Source organism: Juglans regia, chromosome 4 (assembly GCF_001411555.2).
Source record: "Juglans regia cultivar Chandler chromosome 4, Walnut 2.0, whole genome shotgun sequence".
Lineage (NCBI taxonomy): Eukaryota > Viridiplantae > Streptophyta > Magnoliopsida > Fagales > Juglandaceae > Juglans > Juglans regia.
In genome coordinates, this window is record NC_049904.1 from 26,643,219 (window position 1) to 26,653,682 (window position 10,464).

At 37.3% G+C, this 10,464-nt stretch overlaps 1 protein-coding gene across 3 annotated transcripts; it reads right to left on the reverse strand.

Moving 5' to 3' along the window:
* Positions 1 to 311: 311 nt before the first annotated feature.
* LOC108993425 (pentatricopeptide repeat-containing protein At5g64320, mitochondrial-like) lies at positions 312 to 9,431 on the reverse strand. Of its 3 annotated transcripts, none has more exons than XM_035689668.1 (6): positions 9,065 to 9,431; positions 3,723 to 6,333; positions 2,413 to 3,384; positions 2,256 to 2,315; positions 1,881 to 1,981; positions 312 to 461 (listed from the first exon to the last, which is right to left on the reverse strand). In XM_035689668.1, the coding sequence occupies exons 1-2, from the start codon at positions 9,397 to 9,399 to the stop codon at positions 4,137 to 4,139; spliced, it is 2,532 nt and encodes an 843-aa protein (XP_035545561.1). In that variant the 5' UTR covers positions 9,400 to 9,431; the 3' UTR covers positions 312 to 461; positions 1,881 to 1,981; positions 2,256 to 2,315; positions 2,413 to 3,384; positions 3,723 to 4,136. The 3 variants fall into 3 exon arrangements, with proteins under 3 accessions (XP_035545561.1, XP_018823887.1, XP_018823888.1); XM_018968342.2 differs by having other exon boundaries at positions 2,232 to 2,315; XM_018968343.1 differs by lacking the exons at positions 312 to 461; positions 1,881 to 1,981; positions 2,256 to 2,315; positions 2,413 to 3,384 and adding an exon at positions 7,152 to 8,584 and having other exon boundaries at positions 6,224 to 6,333.
* Positions 9,432 to 10,464: the final 1,033 nt, after the last annotated feature.

Consider the following 10,464-nt stretch of genomic DNA (forward strand, 5'->3'; position numbering starts at 1 on the left):
ATGGTGAATGAGATCCCACATTGCTTGGGAAGAAAAATTTTTTACTCTTTATAAAGTTCCAATGAGACTTTAATTGTATCATTGACTAATCATTTTGGAGTATAGGCTATGTGGTTTGGGTCTTCTATTAGGGCGTTACAAATGATATCAGAGCCTATCCAACTAGAAATATAGGACTTGAGCCATGCCACCTACAACAGACAGGCCTGACGAGGACGTCGAGAATTTAAGGGGGGGAGATTGTGATACCCCATATGATAAAGATAAGGATATGTGGTGAATGAGATCCCACATTGCTTGAGAGTGAAAAATTATTGCTCTTTATAAGTTCTAATGGGACTCCAATTGTATCATTGACTAGTCCTTTTAGAATATAGACAATGTGGTTTGGATATTCCATTTGGGCGTTACACCTGTAGATCATCATCCTAGTTCGAGAGATGCAATTCTCTCCTCCGCACCTAAATGACAAAATAAGTAATAAGAATCAACTCAAAAGTAATACCTTGTATATGATACAAGGGAATTTTTTTTTTAAGAAAAGTCAGAAAATGTTTGTGGTTATTAAGAAAAGTGTGTATAATATTATTAACCCAGCCCTGAAGTTAATGATTTGTGGTTATAAATGTTTATTTAAAAAAAATCTTGGTATGATCTTCAGGAAATGCCTGCCAATATGCTGGAAAGCATGATGGTATGCTCAAAAGGACAGCCTAATAGCAGGAAACAGCCAGAGAAAGCTCTAAAATGACCCTATAACATTATTAACAAATGATCAACCAAATTCACATTAACATTAACGTCTCCTAGTAATTCAATTCATCAAGTATTATTCAATGTTTTTATAACCGTTTTACAACAGAATGGTATTTGTATTAATGAGTTCATGAGGCTGAATTTCTCTTCTTTTTCATTTAAGAGGTTATTATTCTATTCAAACGAATGGCATTTATCCAAATATATTTAATTATTTCATTTTTTCTACTATATTGCTAACTTCTAATATCTTGAAATGGTAATTATCATACTTATACAGGTACTGAACTTGGAAGCCATGGACAAAACCCGGCACAGGAACATTGTGGTATGTAGTGCATACACTGGTGAGGGGCTGCTGGAGGGATTTGATTGGTTGGTCCAGGAGACTGATGCCTACGGCAGCTATGATGGACTTGCTTTTAGCAGATTTTCTTGGTGAGAGTTTTGTGTTTTTGTGAATCGTGATGGACTCGTTACCAGAGTATCATTCAATGCATGAGACAATTTTCTAAATGCGATAAAGGAAGCAACGCAAAATGGAATTTTGTTACCTTTTTCAGGTTGGCATCCTACTGAGAATCTCTAAACTAGCATATGGATTTTTTGAAGGAACAATTTTCAGATCTTCAATTTATAAAAGAAAGCCTGCATTTCCCAATGCTTCAGGCACAGCACCAGACCTTTAAACACATGCAAGGGCTAGACTTAGAGACTGAAGTTCCTGGATTGCAAATAAATGAATTTCACTACCGGTGAGGGGAGAAAACATCTATAAATTTGCCATTTCTCCAGCCTTGAGAGGTTAAGCTGGTTGTTCATCTTGAATTTCACTCGGACCCAAAATATGGAACTATTGAAGATGATTGTGATTTATTTGAGCTTTTGGGTGTGATAATAAATAATTTATATACTTGAATTTTGGTCTCTTTCTTGTCCTATTTTTGGGGGAGTTGGTTGTTGGTTAGTTTCGTAGGATGCTTGTCAAACAACAGGGCATGCATTAAACAAATTCAATTGAAAATAAGATAATTGGATCTAGATGGCAAACTGCAACAAAACCACTTCCAAAAATACAAGTAAAAACCATGTTTATTCATGGAGTTAATGAGATTGTAACTAACCCAGAAGAGAAGAGAGCCTCTGGACAGCTTGAGAAGAGGTAAGTGGTGTCTGTGAGGGCGTGAAGGTTTTGCTGCAGAGGTTGTAGAGAGCCTGAAAAAATCTGTCCGAAAAACCCTAACATTAGTAGATCAAACACATCAGAATCAAAACCCCCACAATTTGTAGATCAAACACCACAACACATATATTGAAGGTGCTGATCCAGCAGAAAACTCCCTATAAATAAGCTTCTGAGCTAAAAATAAACTATAGTCTAATTTTATTGAATTTAAACAAATTCGTTAAAGTGGAAAACAGGGTAGTCGACCATGGGCTTTAAAGCCTTCAATTAAATGGTGGGAATGGCTTACCACACTGTCAATTGAGAGACTAACCCAATATTTCCTTGTTTAGCTTCTGAAATTCTGCATGGCGGTCAGTGAAAGAAGTGATCTCTGCAAATGAGGAATAAGAGAATTGAGAATAAGGGAAAACTTTAGCATCCACTAGCACATAAACGTTCAATTAATATTATTTCAGTATCAAACGGACCTGTAGGACAAACAAATGTGAAGTCCAATTGGTAGAAAAATAGAATGACATATTTCTTTCCAATATATTCGGAAATCTGGTGCTATATTTCCGAACTTTCCAAACTTTAGCCTCCGCCTCAAAATCTGGTGCTATATTTCCAACCAATGGAAGGTCGGTCTGTGCAAAGAGAAATAATGCAAGACATATATAAGGACTGAAACAGATAAAAGATCAAATTAAAATTGATCTCCCCTAGAATATTGCTATTGGAGCTAACAATACGAGGATGGAGGAAATAGATTTTGCATGCCCCTTGATTTTACTCTTCAGTGTAAAGCCGGAAGACAGCGCTGGAAATGGAGCTCTGCTGCCGGGCGGACTGAAGGACGATGCCGGACGGAGGGAGAGGGAGGATATCGTGCATGCATCATATGGGTTTTGGGTTAGTGCGTGCGACGGTATGTTATTTCAAATTGATTTCGTATTTTTTTTTAAGAAAATATAAAACCAAGTGGCATGTCATGTCAGTCCGGAGGATTTCTCAGAAGGAATCATCGGTGACTGTAGAACGACCTTAAACTTAATCCGCTGCCTTTTTTTTTATTGGATTGCGAAATTTCGCTGCCGAGAATGTTAAGATACAATTGTATTTTAATGTTGTACAAGAAGAGCGACCAGGGAATACATCTAATAGTTTTGTATCATATGAGAAGAAAAAGAATAGCTTTTGTATGGAGATAAATGTAACGGTATAATATAAGCAGAAATTAGCTGTATTTGTTGCAATGCCAGTCGAAACTGCATTCTTTCCGAGTTTCACTGCATTCCTCCTGAGTTTCTGTATGTATGGAAGAAACGAAGCCAGATACAGATATTTGTGATTTTTCAACACAAACATCGCAGCCTCTGCACATGGTTCCAAACTAGAAGATGTTTTCTTGCTCCATGATAAGGATTTGAAACGTTTGCTCTGCTAGCCAGGGCCGCACGCTGAAACAAACAAAAAGGAGGGGGTTAAAACAGGTAAATGGCTAATACCTTCCATGTCTCCAAACCTCACATGTATATTATAATGGTCATCCCTGAGTGCCACAACCAAACTTTTGATTTTCGGAAGACGATTCAGACAATCAAGATTTCCTACAAAGTTTCAGTGCAGGAGAAAAGTTGACTCCCTAATTTGATATTGAAAAAAAAAATGCAGCTATGAGGTTTGGACTGTGCATGTAAGTTCCACAAGTAAACAAAAGCTTCTAAAAGTAAACAAAGAAGTACAAGAAATGCATCAGTAAAATAGTTTTCATACGAGTAAAAGATAATAAGATCACCTCAAGCTTCACTATGATCATTTCCCCTTCGACACTTCGACATAAACATCTAATGGTTAAACCTTCTTCTCCCTTCAACATTGCAAGACTCTGATGCACTAACAGAGAACAGCTAGCCGACTTTTTCCCAGCATACCAACCCAAAGTCCAATAGGCAGGTACGAACATGTCCAGATAAATCAAATGCAACCAAATGAAGCTTGGAATGCCCTTTTTTGGGAAATACCCATTTTCCCCAAATAAATTCACAGAAAAGACCATGTTGGAATCACCTTCATACCATCAGAATAATTTCTGCCAGAGAGGAAGGGTCCAAATCTCTCAAATGCATGTCCCAGAAAATTCAAAACAAGAAGCTCAACTCATGACACCGAAAAAAGATCATTTTATGTGAGCAGCACTTCCTTCTAGACACTAAAACAAAGCTGAGGTAAAGGTCTGACTCTCCATGGCACTTTCTCTAACAAAATTGGTGACCAATAAATACCAAGTCACATCATTAGGTACGAAACCATTATCCACACCCTCACGCAGGAATAAATAAGCATCATCAAACATGCCCTCTCTGCAGTACCAACGGATTAAAGTGTTATAAGTAATAGCATCAGCACGAATTCCTTCAATTTGTATTCTGTCAAAGAGATTCAAGGCCTCTCGAAGACGCCCCATCTTGCATAGACCATTTATCAGGATATTGTATGTGACTATGTCTGGTGTCAAACCCCGATGAATCACATTCCTAAGAAACTCAAGTGCATTATGTACTTTTCCAACTCTACAAAGACCATTGATCAAAATATTGCATGAGACATTATTGATATTCAGTCCCTTACTCATCATTTCTTCAAACAGTCCCAATCCTTTCTCAAGAGCCCCAGCTTTACAGAGTGCCTTCATTAGGCCATTATAGGTGATTACATCAAGAGGGCACCCTCTAAACAGCATCTCATCCACAAGCTTAAGGGCTTCCTGGATCCCACCTCTTCTTAGGAAAGCATGAATCAAAGTGTTATAAGTCACAGAGTTGGCAATTACACCCTCCAGTAACATATCATGGTGGACTCTCATTGCCTCTTCCATCTTACCGACCTTGCACAGTCCAAATATTACAGAATTAAATGTAAATATATCGGGTTTACATCCTTTCCTAGACATTTCACTAATCATTACCAAAGCTTCATGAACTTTTTCATTCTTGCACAGAGCACATATAAGGCAATTGTATCCCACTGTATTCAGACTAAGACCCTTTGTTGACATCTCATTTAAAACTTCACCAGCTTCCTCTAGTTGGCCTTCTTTGCAGAAACCATCTATCAATATTGTGTATGTAACCACATTAGGCTCACAACCCCTAGTTGTCATCTCATTAACCAATTCACGAGCTGAAGCCAAACAACCCTTCTTGCAAAGTCCCCGAACCAGTATGTTAAACGTAAAGACATCTGGGACACAGATGGTATTTAGCATAAAATCATTCACAACAGCCATGGCTTCTTCAAACCTTCCACAGGTCACATACCCATTGATTAAGGTATTGAAGAGCACAACATTTGGAACTGGCACTTTGTTCAACAATGACCTCGCTTCATCAACTTGCCTCATTCTACACAACCCATGCATTAAAACTCCATAAGTTATATTATCAGGAGAAAACCCCCGAAGAAGCATCCGATCAACCAACTTTGCCGCTTCATGAATCCGATTAAGCTTGCAAAGGCCATGAATAACATCATTGAAGGTCTGAACATCAGGTGCACAGCCCATAAGAAACATTTCGTCCAAAAGTTTCAAAGCTTCATTCACTCTTTCACTCTTATAGAGTGAATGTATCAGAGTCTGGTATACCACTGAATTCGGCACACAACCATGCTTTGTCATGTCCCTAAGAAGAGAGCATGCGGAATCCACCTCATTAACCGTACAAAGTGCTTTCATCACCACCCCAAATGTGTACACAGTAGGAGAAACGCCTTTACTTAACATGTCATAGAAAACATTTGGTGCAACTTTAGGACAATTCCCAGCCACCAATATATCCAGCACAACATTGTAAGATCTAAAGGTTGGCTCGCAAGAATAAAGACCCCTCATATCCAGAAGCAACCTAGTTGCTTGCCCCGGTAGACCAGCTCTTCCATAATATTTCATAATTAAGAGGAAAAGGGACTCTCTAAAAACAATCCCTTCATCTTTCATCTGCCCCAGCAGCCTATCTATCACTTTGAACTCCCCTGCCACCCCAAGCTTATCTACCAGCGCATAATACACATCAAACGAATGGCAATAGCTCTTTTGAGCACCCGCCCACTTGAATATCTCCATTGATGTGGGCACATCAAGGGGTAGCTCAAGCAATTTACATAGCTGATAGGGGCTGATTTGATTAAGTGACTTCCTAAGCTGTTTGAGGTCAAAAGGTTTAATTAACCTTTCCCACTCAGTCTCAGACTCTGATCTATTGTCATCATTCCCTGCTGTATCAGTAAAATCTCTACCAGCCCCACTTGAGGTGAAGAAAGCACGTCTATGAAAAAGTTCACAATGATCAGTTAATCTGGTCACAGAATCAGCATGGGGAATTATATCTAGCACAGAACCAAAGCTCCTCCTGCCAACAAAATATAAATTCAACATCAGAGAAATTTCAAGCAATGTTCTTTTTGTCACACAAAAGAAAAATACCAAAGTGAAGCAGGATCCTACTGTGGTAAAAAAAAAATTATATCGGTTTTGGACTGGCCCAGAAACAATATCTTCAACTAAAGTGAAGCAGCATATTGAAAAAAAACCTAGATTCAGAAGCAATAATAAGAAATGAGATTGCAAACGTGTTGTCAATTCTCTAGCCTTTAACTTGTGATCTTTAGTTCAAGACACATGGAAAATTGGGTCAAAGATCTGAAATGCTATTGCTTGTTTTTTTCCCATTCCTCTAGTAAGCAGAAGCTTTTAACCCAGAAAGTTGCCTAAAAAAATTCCTAAATAATATGGAGCCTACAGGAAGTGATTCCATACCATATATATCTTCATTAGAAACTTCATCTGTCATAGGAAGGCACATCTAAAGAAATTTGGAAATTTCATGGAAGAACTCAACTTGCATGAGATGCAAACAATTATGGTGACACAAAGCAGGGTAATCTATACGCTCGGACTTGCAAAGATTTGAGCTGTATTGCTGCTGTACATGGGGTTCATAAATTGAAAACTACACATTACTTATTGTTATCTGGCCATAAGACATTCGGTTCTCTCTTTGAGAGCCAATAAATTGCATCATAACTGAGGAAAATGCAGCCACCTGTCGTAGATTGGCAGTCAAAAGCTTTTTTATAATCCTGAAAAAAGTAATAGATATAATGGTTGTCGTAACTAACCAGGTAATATTTGGCACATAAGAAATAAATGGTATGTGTTGTGCCTTACCAGGTACTGGATCTTCCAGATTCTTTATCTTTCACAAAACACTTGAGGTTTTAGGCGTACAGCTCTTATATTTCCCAAATATATCTGCTTTGCAAGGGAGATAAGTCCATCAGGAAAAATCTGTTTTCCACAACATGATTTAGTCATCACTTGAATCAGGAACATATCCTGTGTCCTTTAAGATGCAAGTCATATCCCTAATCATCTCATATATTTCTGATGATTGTTTATGAGATTTATCACCCTTAAAGAAAAAATGGGACCCATTTCGAATCTCTATCCAGCTATGACCAGGCTCCTTTATGACCCCTGATTCCCTCATCACAGCCCTGACCTCTGCAACATTGTCCCACAACCCAGAGGTGGCATAAGCATTAGACAAAACCACATACTTTCCAGGATTTTCTGGTTCCAATTCAAAAAATTTCTTTGCTGCAAGCTTAACCAAGTTCATGTCCCCATGAATCCTACAAGCCCCAAGTAAAGCACCCCATATCACTGAGTGCTCCTTACAAGGTGAGTTCAGAACAAACTCATATGCCTCATGTAACCTACCAGCACGACCTAAAAGATCAATCATAGAAGCATAATGTTTCCCTCTTGGCTCAATTCCATAATCTCTGATCATAGATGAAAAATATGCCCAACCCTGATCAACCAAACCTCCATGGCTACAAGCAGAAATAACTGCAAGAAAGGTAACATAATTTGGTTTGAAACCTTCATTTTTCATCCTATGAAAGAATTCCAAAACCTCTACAACTTTCCCGTGCTGGCCATAACCAGATATTAAGGCAGTCCACGTAATAACATTCCTATTCGAAGACTTTTCAAATACCTGATGTCCATCAGATAAACTACTGCATTTAAAATACATGTCCATGAGGGCACTATTGGCCACTACATTTTCCCTAACTTGGCACTTTATCATTACACCATGGGCCCGCTTCCCATGCTCAAGTGTTGCTAAAGTGGCACAGGCTCTGAAGACTGATGCAAAGGTATATTGGTCTGGCACAAAACCAGTCCGTCTCATCTTGTAATAAAGATCTAACCCCACTTCTTCAAGCCCCCTTTGCACATACCCTGCAATCATTGCATTCCACGAGACCAAGCTTGTCCCCAGCAATTTATCGAACAGAATGTGAGCAGTTCCTATATGCCCTGATTTCACATACAAAATCAACAATTTGGTCTTCAAATATTCACTTGGATCATATCCGACAACAACCATTTGCCCATGGATTCTTCTCCCATTTGAATACTCTTTCCTAAAAATGCACTCCTGCAACAGAAGAGAATAGGTCCCTGGCTCTACTTGCACTCCTGTGATCCACAAGAGACCAACAGCTTCCCTTAATCTTCCCGAGACACAAAGACCCTTCAGTGTTTTATCCAATTGGAGGTAACCTTTGTAATGCTCAACCTGAAAGCTGGTGATAACCGCATGTTATCAATTCTTTTTTTTATAAGTAAACCGCATTTTATCAAATGAACCAGTACATTGCTAAATATACTCCTTCCCCGTTCTAAAGGATAATAAACAGATGGCAATCCCCTTAAACAATGAGCTTTAGAATAATAATAATAATAATAATAATAATAATAATAATAATAATAATAATAATAATAATAATAATAATAATAATAATACGCACAGATTAGCGAATAACAATTGCAATTTCTCATTCGAATAGTCAGGTATTCAAGCTTGCCAATTCAATATTGAACTTGAAGACATCATCTTTGGAACAAAACAAAGGCACCCGCCGAAAAGAGCAACATCTATCAACAAACCGCAAAAACCGAAGCTCAAAATGCTCAACCATTCCACACAGAAGCTAAGATTAAAAAAAAAAAAAAAAAAAAAAAAAAAAAAAAAAAAAAAGAAGACGAAGAAGGAGGTCCAATACCTGCCATTGCTGCTCTCAGACTGAATCCTGCGAAGAAGCCTTGCGGTTTTTCCGGAGAACATCGGGCCAACGATGGCGTGAATCTCACCGGTCGACGACGGCGGATCCACCCCTACGTGCACGCCACGATTTTGAATTAAAATAAATGAGGATTTGGGAGAAAATATTGTGGGTTTTAGGGGTAGAAAACTTGGGTTTTGGAAAGTTGTGGAGTTGCATGGATAGGGATTGGAGGCTAAGGAGAAGAAAGCAAGAGGAGTGGGTTTAGTGAGGTAAGAAAAGAAGGCTGACAGAGTTGGGTTTAGAAGACACCTGATTCTTGAAACAGCAAACATGTATTTTGCTGCATGAGGAAGATAGACAGAGGGTTTAGGGATTTGCTACTGATTCACCAACATTACGTACACAGCAAATTCTGGACATGGACAATGCTAGGGCCCGCCCAGCACCAGCTGGCGTGGCCCTAGTTCATTTTTAATTTTTTTTTTTAAATAGTTTTAAAATATATTTAAATATATATTTTTTAAAAATATATATTAGTTACTTTCTTAATGATTTAAAAAAAATAAAACCCACGGCAGTCAAACTGTCAGGGCAAAATCAAGGGCTACTTAGCATTTTCTTATAATTTTATGGTATTTTAAAAAAAAAAATTCATTGTTTTCTCAACTTCCTTTAATATGAGTCATATGACATTAAATAATTTATTCACAAATGAAACATAATAAGACACACAGCAGTCAAATTGTCGGAGCAAAATCAAGGGCAACTTAGCCTTTTTCTATAATTTTATGGTATTTTGAAAAAAAGAAATTATATTTATCATTTTTTTTTCATTGTTTTCTCAACTTCCTTTTATATGATATTAAATAATTTATCCACAAATAAAACATAACAAATAATTTATCAAGAAGGGATGGTGTGTAACATTTCTCTTTGAAAATCTCAATGTTTTTTTCTTCATAAAAGTTGTTTTTGAACTTTTTTTTCACAACAATTGAGAAATGATTCAGAAATTATTTTCACAGCCGAATTTCTTATCTTATTTTTCTTTAGGGCTGAGTATCGACTGAGTTAGAGTTTATGTTCAAGAAATCTGATTCCAATTTACATAGGCTCTAATCCAACTTTGATTCCGATTTATAGGACCAAAGTCAGAGCAGAGTTGAATTTTTTTTTCCATTCATATTTGGCCAATTTTTAAACAAGACTTTACATATAATAGATTTTTTTTTTTTTGGCTTTCAAATTTCAAGTTTACTAAAAATATTACAAAAAATAAGAAATTGATTTATATATGAAAAAACCAAAAATATAACTAAAAATATTTGATATACTATCCATTCATAGTTTCATATTATAATCTCATACTCCCAAATCAACAAAAAAACAATAAAATG

Excerpts from the sequence above, each read along its gene's own strand:
- LOC108993425 (XM_035689668.1), bottom strand. The coding sequence starts at position 9,399 with ATGTTTGCTGTTTCAAGAATCAGGTGTCTTCTAAACCCAACTCTGTCA. Across the intron at positions 6,334-9,064 it reads TCTGAGAGCAGCAATGGCAG|GAGGAGCTTTGGTTCTGTGC; the intron begins GTATTGGACCTC and ends TTTTGTTGGCAG.